A 12,878-nucleotide genomic window follows, 5' to 3' on the forward strand; every position below is an offset into this window, starting at 1 on the left:
GTGACTGGAAATACGGCGCTTGTTTATCACCATGCTAGGAAAAATGTTAATATTTGTGACGTTTGCCCGACCCCCCCTGACATCTAAGGCGTATCCTTTCTTCTGAGACTCTCGGCCGAAGTTCTGCCATACCTACCTTTTAATAATGAGTTCATAGTCGTTTTGTTCTCCCTCCGGAGCCTAGCCATCTTCGTGGGAATTCGGATTTCTCCGTTAGGCGTGGCGGATAAATTTAGAGAGAATCGTTATCTTGTAAAATAGATTGCAAAGGGATACGCTGGATACGGGCATGTTGTTATATCTGTGTGTATACATGTCCTGTACATACACCATACATATATCAATAAACATTTAACATAAAAAGGGCGGCAACGGACGGCCTGGCGGTCACCGGGGGTATGCATGACTTTGCATACAAGATCAAGATCAAACCAAAAGGAGAAGAAAAGGCTAAATTTTAGGATGCCTGCAAATTTCAGCTTCAGTAATAAATAATAACAATAAATATCTTGATTAAAATATCTCAAATCCTTCCATTCCGGTTCTTAGTGTGTTCCATCGAAGTGGATTACTTGCGCCACTGATAAAATTCCTTCTAGAAGAGTTCTGGAAGGTCTTGACCTGAAATGAAGCGTGGCATGTTTTCTTGCTTGTCCAGGGAGGCATCCATGTATCTATCATATTGGAGGTTGACTTTACTGGTGACATGGATATGGCCTTGTTTGGAATTGTCATCAGCAGCCCATAGTTGGTGTAAAATGTCTTTTTGCTTTTCAAGTGGCTGGGTTCAGGGTAGCTATTAACATCGGTTATACTTTCATCTTGGGTGGAGGGAGGAACCTTGTATTCGCAGGACAGATGGATGTATTATGTAGAATCCTTCTGGAATGAGGACCGGGAATTGATGCATGTTATGTTGCCCGTGTATTTTGCTGTCCACTCCTCATACATACATATACATCATCTTCGTCTTAGGGTTTGAACATTCCACATGCCCTGGAGACTGTTCGAGACTGTTCTTCACCTGGACACTTTTTCCATTAGTTATTCATTCCGTACTTTCCTCTCGTTGTATGGGGGTTTTGTTGTTGGAACTACGGAACGCAACAAGAAGAGGAACTCCTAGCCATGACAAATAAACAGTATCCTATTGGTAATCTATGACAGCGCTGATGAAAATATTGCCTGCATGAAGAAAGATAACTGGTGCTCACCACCAAAAGTCAAAAAAGTCTGACCATGTTTGAGCTTCCAGTTCCCTCAAGAGGCCCAACTGTGAGACTCCATTTTCTTAATTTTTGAATTTCGTATATGTTTCATCTTTGGCGACGGACGACGGGTATTTGCCTGAAGATAATGTTTGAAGGGGGGTCACAGCTTATATCACCTCTGTCTAGGTTTTTTTGCCTGTCATGGCTTGCATGCATATGCAGAATAGGGTTTTCAATTGAAAGTGCCCAAGAAAAAGAAAGAGATGAGAAGAGATGGAAAAAAAAAAAAAAAAAACCTAATGGAAGAAATGAATATGTAGTGACATTGGGGGGTGCACGAAATGTAAAACATCAAGGCATCTCCGCATATTTGTAATATTTGGTCTCATTCAAGAATACCTTGCGATACCTCAGTATCCGTATATCCAGCATTATTCTGACTAATAAATAGCTCCAGCCCCCGAGCATCGTCGGCCTCTCGCGTTTGAGACGAGAATTGGAAGAAAAATGTGAGCTGCATAGGCGAAGGGCTCGCTCTCATCTATTTGCCGAAGATGTTTTCGCAAACGGAAGAAGCGAGATTAGGGTCCTCGCCGACAATGTCAGACAAACCCGTTCTGGCCCAATCTTGTCCGTTTCCATTATCTATCTGATAACCTGCCACGAGCATATACATACGGCTTTGAATGCTGGGTGTATCCTTGGTTTCATGGTTTGTTCAGGAACGGGATATTTGGCATAAACCACTCGACTCGAACCAAATTCTTGGCCAGGGAAATGACGTGACATCCTGGAGGCGTTTTATTGGCCATGCGGTATTCATCACGTGGCCATCGTCTTTGTGCGCTTCCCAGGATCGAGTTTCAGCGCTAACCACAACAGGGAAAGTATTTATTTTTCGCCGCCGCTGGCGTCATTTACTTGCTTTTTGCTGGACGAACCCGTCGACGAGACGCGGGCGTGCGTTGATCCATTTTTGATGCGACGACAATGGCAGTATTCATCTTCCGATTCTCGCCATTCACTGCTGTGCAACAGTGGTACTGACGTCAAACACACACACACACACACACACACACACACCCGGGTTTCTTGGTACATGGTTTGTGGAGGTGGCTGGTGCATATATCCATGCCAACTCACCCGCAAACAGGCCCTCGAACTGACTGCCTTGAAGGTTTCATGGTTAAAACACTCCAAGGCTGATTGTTGGCCAATAGCAGTGGGACGATCGTCCTGGAAATACTTTTCGCTGAGGTTCATTTTTCATGCTTGAAGAGAACCAGGCGGCAAGGAAAGGGAAGTTATCCTATTGCTGCTCCAGCCCGCTTCCACCCCATGACCATAAAATAAAGTTGCAAATACCGGCCTGAAAACCATTCTTCCTTTTTATTTATTTATTTATATTTTTTGGATTTCCGTTTCTAGCCATGAAGAAAAGTCGCGGGAGTCTTCGAGAAAGATTAATATCTTCTTGAAGTTGTTCCGGGTGATATGCACCACTTGGGAGTTTTGGAGATTGCAATTATTATTCGCAAATAGCGGTTATCAGTAAATTGACTCCAGTTTCTTTAATTTTATTTATTTATTTATTTTTTTTTCGAGCCAGAGGCGTAATGGTTAGTGCCAGAGGATTTCCTGGTCATGGCAATTTCTCACACGATCCTGTCGAACCATTTTTGTTTGGTAGTGGTGTCTTGGTGCCTCATGCTGTGGGCTATCAGAAGACGCGGCGAGCAGCGGTCAGGAACAGCATCTTCCCACATCTTGATATTATCCTATGTCATTGCTATGTATCTGTGAAGTAAACAATGCAAAGTCCTTGCGCCGTTCGGGATGAAATTCGTCCGGGCCGTGAATTATATTCCCGACGCGGCTGCTTTTGATCCTCTGTGGCTGGCCCTCCTGCCGCGCCGCGCAAACAACCACACCAACATACGGCATTTGTGAAAATGACGATGAGTTTGGAGTAATTAGAGAACTCCAAGATTAACTCTCCACATTCGGGAAACAGGGCAACGCAACAGTGTTTCAAATAGCCTTTTTTTTTTTTATTTAATATGGCGTTCGTTTGCCGGAACCATGTGGAATACCCTTTTGTGGACACACGTGTGGTCGATCCATCCATGCATGTCTTTCTTCGGGAGCCACCTCGTTGCCAGCTTGCCAATTGTCTGCCTGAGAAACAGAACCTGGGTTGATGTCGGGGGTGAGCAAGTTGTGGGGTTGCGCGCCGGAACCATTATTATTCACCGCCAATCAGTTCCGGCACCACGGTGGGGATCAACATCAACGCCCGTAAACGGCCGTAAACGGCCAACTGGAAGGTGCTAGAGAGCGCCGGAGACCGGGGAGATGTCCAGGCCAGTGACCAAATCCGGCTTCGAGGGGTGATAGGAAGATTCACAATATGACCAATAATGTATTACGGAGTCGTCCGATGGGAGGACTTGGGGGGAAGAACTTGTGTTTTGAATATGACGAGCAAATGGGCAAGTAAATTCTGGTTAGCTGCCTTGCGGAGTCAGAGAAAAGTCTGTTTGGTTTTAGGTATTTTTTCCGTGATGAAACTAATTTTTAGAGCTTGCTGCTTTGCTTGGCTCTGCTTCTACTGAGGCTAGTTTTAAGCGTAATTTTTAGTTTCTCGAACAAGAGCGAAAGTACGGACGGATTCATGGAAGAATCCTTGAGGGCCTTACGGTCTGACATACCTCCGGAAGTATAAATAATAGCAACTATCGATAGCCTTGACTGTGCACTCATGAAACCCTCTTCCCTTGACACAATACAAAAAAAGGGGAACGCTCACGTACGTAATATCGTCGGCTCCTAATGCGGAATGCATATCCGACCCGTGGAGATATTTTTGTGATAGTCACTTGACGACGCGTAGGTAAGGGACAGGGTGGCGCTGGCGGATTTTATTACCCTTTTGCATGTTTGTTGGTTGTTGGGGGGGGTGGGGGAATGGGGAGGGGGGGGGAAATGGGGGGGTTGTGTGGTGTGTGTGGTGGGTTGCTGTTCCGTATGGTAAAGCATCTGTGGTGGTATTACAGTTACAAGGGTACAAGGGCACAGACACTCAAGAAAAGAACAGCCAGAGAAGCTGGACAGAATGAAAATGGAAGCAGTTTAAGGTGGGGCGCCCAGGGCCCCACCTGGTTGCAGATGTGCTTGAACTAATTGTGGATCTTTGTACTTATTGTTGTTACTAAGGCTTCGAACCTGTAGGTTATTTTGGAATTTCTTTTTTCTTTTCTTTTTTCTTTTCCCTTCTTTTTCTTTTTCTTTGGTATTTGTGTCTGGTTGTCCGGCCATTTCGTTCAGTGATGATCTTTCACATTGGGCACGACACATTGCAGAAATGAGATCATTTTGTCCAAAGTATCAATTTATGTATGTGGAATCCATGTTGGCTACTTTGCTCCAACCTGGCAGCTTGCAGGAATGTTCCTAATTTTGCTCGTTATTTACATATGAGTATGTTTGTTCCCATCAGTGTGTCTGTTTTCATTTTCAGCCCAACAACATAACCCGGCCTATGGAATGACTTAATTGTTACCTGCTAGGGATTTTTGTGTTGCTGTGATTCGCTCTTTGAGCTTCCATTTTTGAAGTCACTTCGGAGTACCTTGTAGTTAAAAACTATAATAGTAACCTAAGGTTCTTTTAGCCGTGTGATTTGCCTTATAGGGAGGATTTGTTCTGGAATTCCGGCTTTTTCGCCACACGGAACATCTGAGCAACAGGCCTTCGCCGGGGGGGGGGGGGGGGGGGGGGGGAGCGCACTTCCACCCCTGTCAGCTTTTGTCGTTGGATAACGACTGGGGGTTCAGGCCTGCATGGAATTTTCCAGTTGTTTCAATAGGGAACTTATAATTATCAGTTATCCATGGACTGAAAGGTTGTTTGCCTGGAGGCCTGTAAGGGGACTGACATTATTGGGCTCCACGGGCTGGCTACCAGATCAACCATATTAATACTCGGTTCAAACAGCCTAACCAGATCTGCGACTGACTGTACCATACATACGCTGGCAGTGGGTATGACAATCCCGTAATATTCTAGAACAAATTCATTACCATGACCCCTGTAATACCAGGTATAGGTTTCTAAACCAGCAGAGTCAACCACCCAACCCAGTCATACCAACCCAGGGTAGGCTGAAGATAACCATGGCAGCCCACGGTAGCCCACGGTAGCCCACGGTAGCCCAGCCAGTCCAGCCAGTTCGGGGCTCTCCAGGCATGGTTCTCCCGCCAATCGATGATGAGTGGGCGCTGTGGGAGCCTTTACGCGCTCTCTGATCCTACAACCTGCAACCTGCAACCTCCAACCTCCAAACCTCCAAACCTCCAACCCTACCTCCTACCTACCGCCTACCACCTATCTACCACCTACTACCTAACCACATCTCTTCCTCTCTTCCTCTCTTCCTCTCTTCCTATCTTCCTATCTTACTCTCTTCCTCTTTCTCCTTCTCTTCCCTCCGTGACCCGTTATATGCCCCCTCCTACCTCATTCTTTCTTCTCAATTTCTGACTGTCTTATCTTAATCGTCGTCATCGCCGTCGTCGCCGTCGTCGCCGTCGTCGCCGTCGTGACCTCACCTTCTTCACCTCTATAAAATCCTGCTACTCCATCGTTGGAATCGCTGTGGATATTCCTAAATCCCCACCTAATTTCCCTATCCTTGACGTAGAACACAACCCCACTAACAACCCGTCTTTATTATATTCATCATATCATTTCTGCCCTTCACGACAATAATTTGCCTCCTGTCGTTCAGCCTGGAAATATTTATGCTTTTGGTCGCGCAACCTGTTGCGTTCTTGGGCGGTCCGTTGGTTAACTGTAACTAACCGACCTTTTTAAGTCACATTACTGCTGAGACGTCCGACGGAAGTAATTATCTAGAGTGTGTGGGCGGGAATTCCAGACACTTAAAAAAACCTGTACTTTTATATTGCAAAGACGAGTGATTTGTTTCGAACTAAAGCGCATTTTTGCGGTCTTCACTCCGAGACATACATATACTCTGTTTTTGACATTTCCCTGAGCTCCACAGTCCGTCCTCTCACCCTTGGGATTTTGTCGTGCAGCCTTACTTTTAGCCTGAATCGAGGTTCCCATTCCCGTCTACCACCCTGAAGTCTCTGATACTACTGAGCAAGCAATCTATATACGCGAGGGTTGTGGCGACTTTTAAAAGGCGGTTGTCGGGCGGCGGTCGAAGAGGGACGAACCGAATCCCTAGAATAAAACATCTATAAAAAAAGGAAGAAATCTCTTGAAGAGGAAAGGCCAGGATCCAAGTTCCCTGGGATTAAGAGACAGAGGGGGGGTCGGTCGTCCTCTGGGCGCAATGATTGCGGGTACATCCCGATTTACTTCACTGTTGTCCTGGAATTTCACACCCGATTCTACACCTCGACAATACCCTGAGCCCTCGGACTGTGATCAGACGAGGAGCACGCTATGGAAGGTTGGCAGCCCTCTTCGAGGCCTCTCAGTCTAGCTATCCCGAATTTCGCTCCTCGACCCACGCTCGATGATGTGCTGTCCAACACATCATCACCACCTTACACACTGTCAGCATTCATGGCCTTCCTTTCTCAAAACCACTGTCTAGAGACCCTCGAATTTACTATGGAGGCAAATAGATATCGGGATAGCTATTACGCCGATCCAACCAAAACACAACATCTGTGCATGCTCTTTCAGAGGATATTGAAGGCGTACATCGTCCCGGCAGCACCCCGTGAGATCAATGTATCAAGCGAAGTCCGCGACGATCTCTTAAGCCATTCAAACTCACCGACTCCGCCTCCACCGGAAACATTACACCCCGCTGTCAACAGAATGCGAGATCTAATGGAAGAATCAATATTCATTCCATTCCTCAACAGCCAAAGCCCGCCCTCATTGCCCGATTCACATTACGACGAAATGACAGCTCAAGATGATAGCCAAATGGGACTCCACGCCTCCATGCGCCGGCAGCTATCCCCACAGCCATCTTGTTTGTCACCACGTTCACCAGCAACAGGGCTTGCTCTACAGCAGCTCAAAATAACAGGAGGGATAGGCCGGTCCGGATCTCGAAGTTCGGGCTATGCCCTCTCCCCACTGAGCGGCGACTCAGGCTCCGCCAATCTCACGGACGATTCTGGAAGTATGACTTCCAGTCTTGGTGCCGGTGAGCCAATGACACCACCCACGACGCCACCATCAAGTGATGTACCCTTACATTTTGGTCCCTCAGGCCACAATCCCAAATTCAGACCGGCAGATAACGCTTGGAAGAAGATGGGCTTGAAGCTCGGTTGGAAGAAGAGGGCTGGAGGACCTGGTTCGAAAGATGGGCGGTTTCCTGCCACGGAAGAGGAATGATGCTTAGGGGTCTTTTTGGCCCCATTCCCATATTGATTGATATAAATCCCCCCCCCTTTTTTAATTTTTTTTAATTTTTTTTTTTTTTCAATTTTTGCAGTGTAGCGTTGTTACCAGGTGAGCGTGTATATGAAGCGTCTCAACCATGATCTCCCTCGCCGCAACTACCACACCCCACAACCCCACAACCCCACTGTTCTTCTTTCTTTTCATTTTCTTGTTTTTTCTCACTTAGTTGCATGCTCTTGACAATGCTTTCTCTTCTCCTCTCTCTTTGGTCTAGCCTCTTTAATTTTTGTTTTGCATGTATCGGACGGTTTAGCATGCATTTCTGTTAATATCTGGTGGATTGCATTTTTTTTTTATGCCTGTTGTGCTAGTATGTTTTGTTGATTTGGTTGTTAGGGCATGTATACCCATTACGTGCGTGTTCCCATTAGCATGCGACAGTTTATTTTGTTTCCCCTCTTGCCCCCCCAAAAGGATCTGCCTCTCAATTCTTCTCTCTCTATCCTTGTTTCTTTTCTTTTAGGTGGGTTTTGTCTAATTGCTTTGTCCACCGTTGGACTTTACGAAATGTTTGGATGTTTTTTATTGTTGTCTGCTTGTGGCATCTGGGCATGCCAGTGCTCATGAGATTTAGAATAGATGATTATTTCCCACATACCCTTCCCCACAATATTTCACTTTAATTTATCATGATCACCCTCCTGAGCTTATCAGTATTGCAGCTATTTTCCACCTGTATTTTATCATGAACTACCGGCCATTTTCCTAGGGGGCATTAACTACTACGGTAGTTACGCTTACCACGAAAAACTTGAAGAAAGCTCAGTGTCTCTACATTTCTTTTCTGTCTTGCCGTCTCATCTGACAAAAGTCAAAGAACTGAAAAAGCTCAAGGAGAATAAGAATGTAATTTATTATTCATTTTTAAAGCAATTTGCTATACTTTTACTTTCTTTGTCCTTTCCGCCCCCTCCCTGAATTGTATTTAAATAAGTATTAAAACGTGGTGGCTGAAAGTTAGGGGAAGACGCTTCAGCCTCCTTTCCGCCGTTCCGCCCCTTTCTACTCCTTTTTCTTCTTCACCAGCCCCACGCAAACGTCGATTCTTCCAAGGTTTGGTTAACTGGTCTTTGCAAGACCGCAAAAAGCATAGGAGGGAACCAGGGGAAAAACTGGGTATAATTTTGCAAGAAAGCGGGGGGGTTATCAGTGCAACGTAGGGAATAGTCGGGTACCCACAAACGTTCCCTATCTCCCTATATATAACTAACTCTAGCCTATTCTCCCCCCCATCTTATCTCCCTTCACTTCCATATCTCCATCTATTTTTCCCCCAATGGCCTATAAAACTCAATTAAGCCCCCAATACACATCGCCAATCAGCCCAACCTCAGGTATGTGGCGTATCAGATATAACCTTCCTTCTCGTAAGCTATAAATAATAAAAGACTTTTTTTTTGGCTTTCTTTAGCTTGGTTGGTTCTTCCCCTCAAACTAACCCCACCGCTACCCGCTTTGAGTTCTGCTGCCGCTGTACGGTAGTTACGTGTTATCTACAGTACATGTATTTTACGTCAAGCTCACAACTTTCTCCCGGGGCAACTGGCTGCATGCGTAACAGGAATGTTGGGCATAGCCCTGCTGGCCCCTGTTGCGAGGATACGAAGACGACGTCCCTTGACACGTTTTGTGTGCCATGTTTGTCAGTGGGTTTGGCGGGAAAAGGGCAGGCATTCTTAGTAAGTGCTATCTATCTATCAGCATCTGCTACGTAGTTACATGCAAAAATCGCCCCACTCGAATAGGCCAAATAGAGAGCGGGAGGGGTTCATGTCTTCTTCACAAACTGGAGACCGATTTTCGATGTATTTCAAAAGCCCCCCACCCACAGGCTATTCTCGAACGGGGCCCCATGGAAGCAACAACGAGAGCCAAGGGAAACGAGATGAGCAGTAAACACATCAATCCCCAGGCGGAGCTTGAAACATTTGAAACGGTAGCACATTGAAGCCCGGTTTTTGTTTGGTGGGTGAGGGGTTTTTGGGGAAAATCATTTCTACTTGACTCTTTGAGTGCCGTTTATATGGAGTCTTCACTTAGATCAGTTGCATGTGATTCATTATAGTGATTGGAGTTGGCCGTTTCAATGCTCTTATCATCTAAGTTAGGATGTTATAAGAAAGGTGATTCCCCAGAAAAGCTCACTACAGAAGAACCATGCGGCATGCCTTATTCTTAACACGAAGATCTTGCTAGAGTGTGGGACATGAATCTCATGGTTTGTTAAAATATTGCAGCTATGGTGGTATTATTTATGGAAAAGCATTATTTGCTGTTGTTCTGTTTAGAGGGTCAGAAGTAGCCTGCCTAAAGTCATACTTCAAAGATTGTTAGAACATTTTCTTCTATATTCAACCCCACTGTGTTGAAAGGTTGCCGGTTCGTTTCTTTAAATTCCAACATTCGATGTTGGCAAACTGGACTGTGGTTAGGCTGCAGGTCTTCAGGAGCGGAGGTCTCTAGTGGCATCGTCCACATAGTTGAGCCATGGGATCGGGATCTATCATGGCTCTATTGAATCACGTCCCTTCGGCGGGTGGGATGGATGCCACCGCCCCATGCACAACATATTTATCCACGCATCGATACCGGGGCACGTACGGGCGCATGACATGAAAAAGATGAAAGAAAGCAATAGGCGTGCTCGTCGGTTTGCCATGAATCCAGAACTGCGACGAGCCCAGAAGACAGCTATCTATGGCATTGGCCACCGAAATATCTCATCCTACAACCTCAAGCCTCCTACCTGCGGTCGTTTCTAGAGACGGCGTGTCAATATCCCACCCCGCATCTTTCAAGCGTGATATCTGGTCAGCGAAATTCATAGAATGTGTCTGTAGCGTGGATTCAAGAATCGAGAGCATCGTGTCCGGATTTGTGACGTCAGCAGCGGTGTCCTTATAATTTTTCTTGCGGTCTTGACGTTCCAGTTTCACCTCTCCCTTCTTAATTGGGCTATTGTTGTTCTTTTCAGCATCTTCCGTTGTCTTCGTGAGGTGCTTCGCAACCAGAAGCGCATGGCTCCATGCTTTCAGTTGCGAAACAGGTCTCACATCATTCTTCAGGACAATGGTTCCCCTTCTACTAACAGGGTTGAACCATAAAATATATTCCTCTTTCTCAAAAAGACGTAACAGCCTGGGAATATCAATTGGGGCGTCACGGATGGAATTTGCTCGATAACTTCCGTTCGAGCCACAGAGTAACTCTTGGAACGAATTTCCTATTCGACAGAATCCCAATGTCGTGGAGGAAGCTTTCCAGCGGAGAATTCCATCACGCTCAAAAATCCTTTCACATTTGGATGTTTGTTTTGGGGTTAGAGCACGGCCTTCTTCGAAGAGCGTTGAAAAGACGATATTAGCTCGTTGACGGTTTAGAGTGGTCATGTTGACTGCACGCACTGCAGCGTAGTTTGTTGAGAGATGGATTAGAAGGAGAAATATGAGGGCTAACCCTGTCGTTAAAGGGGTGGAGATGTGTGAAACAACGAGACTTCCGCACTGTGATTCAACTAGTTAGAACGATGTAGAGCACACTAGGAAAAAGACAACTCTTTTATTTACTTACCAGCATTCCCATAAGTGAAATTACTGTTTCCTGACTTGAATCTTTCTAAAAAAAATACTTTCGTTATTATGAGTCTTATGAAAACTAGATTGATAACTAGGGTTCCAAGAGGGGAAACAAGCCATAAGAACACTAACAGCATTCAACTCCCCCAAATTACCCCATTTCGCAAAATGACTGCTCAGGCTTGCCTTCGAGCTCCCCGCAGCCACTCCACACAGGGCCCTTAAGATACTGGAGAAAGTCAAAAGCACAACTCTCAGGTGTTTCGGAAATGCTGGGGATAGACAGTCAACCACCATTGCCGAGTCATTGAGGACGTCGGCGGCAAATCTGTACAACTTGCACTCAGGCTCGAGGGATGTTCCAAGCCGGTGGGCAAACAGAATAGTGGCTATCCTGCCTATGCTTTCCTGAAGGACGCTGTGTAGCAAAGCTACCGTTGGGGATGCGGATGCATCTCCGACTCCTACACCTAATATATAGCATTTAGGTCAGATTATTACTTTATTTATTTATTTACTTTCTGCGGCTAATTCATGGACATATTTAGCGTACCTTGCAGCACAGCACGGGATGCCAGTAGTCCGGCAATTGAGCTTGAGAATGCTTGTAGTGAATCCTAAATAGATGGGCTATCAGCTCAAATATCCTTTAGGAATGGTAACAGTGGTGCACGTACATATATTTGATATCTTCAAATACGTATGCAGAAAACCAGTTAGCTTGGTACCAGAGAAGATTAATATAGCGAATGTAATAGGGGAATTCGCTCAGTTTGAGGCCCAACAGAATGCACTAAACCTCCTTGGACATTCTGACATACTAGTGCTAGACACAACGTTACGTATGCTATCTATTCCTTTGATAGCAAAACTTTATATTTGCGGTCATTTTCGAGAGCAAGAAATAACAGACTGTGTCAAGCTCCAGTAAACATTGGGCGAGGTTTGGGTATAGATGCAAGGGCCGAGACCAGGAAATCACTTACTCCATGTAGTCATCGCTGACGCTATGGGGATAGCCCGCAGGGAGGAAAACGATCAGAAGAGAGGTTAGGTATGAAGGAGACTCCTTTCGTGAAGGCCTCTACAGTTATATAAGTATTGTAAGTTAGCTGTTGGTAGTTGCGGCTTTGGCGATGAAGTCCAATATTTCCTCATTGGAGAGTCCCATTTTCGCTCCTCTCCTCCCCCCCGGCCACAAAACCACCACGCAGAAATGGGGTAGATTGAAATAATAACAATAATACATGTGCAAGGACGAGAGAAATAGCTAGCAATATAGTTGTTCTTGTTTGTATTGTTAGAAGAATTCATGCGGAAACAAGTAAAGCAGAGAGCGGAAATAAACACGAAAGAGAGACAATGTTAAGGTGTTTGTTGACCGAACTTCGCAAGGAAACAAATAGAAAAACATGCTTGCAACCTAGGAAGAGAACATACGACAACATCAACTCTGCGCCTCTGACGGTGAAAAGCAGCACCTTCAGGAGAATCCGGAATACGAGGTTGTAGGGATTCCGTCGTCGCCGAGTAGATGTAAGTTGCGGTTGGTTCACCTATTTCATTGGTTTCTCTGATGGTTATTGCATCGTTGGAAGGCATTGTCGTTTGCTCTGCCTAATAATTAGCT

General features: G+C 45.6%; 4 protein-coding genes across 4 annotated transcripts; 2 read left to right on the top strand and 2 right to left on the bottom strand.

Annotated features, from left to right (window-relative positions):
* Positions 1 to 2,102: 2,102 nt before the first annotated feature.
* Positions 2,103 to 2,474, bottom strand: PADG_04467 (uncharacterized protein; the record flags this gene model as incomplete). The annotated part of the gene is made up of 2 exons (XM_010761702.1): positions 2,103 to 2,235; positions 2,293 to 2,474. The coding sequence occupies 2 exons, from the start codon at positions 2,472 to 2,474 to the stop codon at positions 2,103 to 2,105; spliced, it is 315 nt and encodes a 104-aa protein (XP_010760004.1).
* Positions 2,475 to 6,689: 4,215 nt separating this feature from the next.
* On the top strand, positions 6,690 to 7,604 carry PADG_04471 (uncharacterized protein; the record flags this gene model as incomplete). The annotated part of the gene is made up of 1 exon (XM_010761703.1): positions 6,690 to 7,604. One exon carries the CDS (start codon positions 6,690 to 6,692, stop codon positions 7,602 to 7,604), a length of 915 nt encoding a protein of 304 aa, XP_010760005.1.
* A 1,345-nt stretch (positions 7,605 to 8,949) lies between these two features.
* On the top strand, positions 8,950 to 9,569 carry PADG_04472 (uncharacterized protein; the record flags this gene model as incomplete). Its single annotated transcript, XM_010761704.1, has 4 exons — positions 8,950 to 9,007; positions 9,085 to 9,146; positions 9,173 to 9,352; positions 9,375 to 9,569. 4 exons carry the CDS (start codon positions 8,950 to 8,952, stop codon positions 9,567 to 9,569), a joined length of 495 nt encoding a protein of 164 aa, XP_010760006.1.
* Positions 9,570 to 10,393: 824 nt separating this feature from the next.
* On the bottom strand, positions 10,394 to 12,850 carry PADG_04473 (uncharacterized protein; the record flags this gene model as incomplete). Its single annotated transcript, XM_010761705.1, has 7 exons — positions 10,394 to 11,176; positions 11,244 to 11,288; positions 11,381 to 11,718; positions 11,802 to 11,865; positions 11,926 to 11,938; positions 12,235 to 12,332; positions 12,689 to 12,850. The coding sequence occupies 7 exons, from the start codon at positions 12,848 to 12,850 to the stop codon at positions 10,394 to 10,396; spliced, it is 1,503 nt and encodes a 500-aa protein (XP_010760007.1).
* Between the last annotated feature and the right edge of the window lie 28 nt (positions 12,851 to 12,878).

The sequence above is a fragment of the Paracoccidioides brasiliensis genome (assembly GCF_000150735.1).
Source record: "Paracoccidioides brasiliensis Pb18 unplaced genomic scaffold supercont2.5, whole genome shotgun sequence".
NCBI classification, from domain to species: domain Eukaryota; kingdom Fungi; phylum Ascomycota; class Eurotiomycetes; order Onygenales; family Ajellomycetaceae; genus Paracoccidioides; species Paracoccidioides brasiliensis.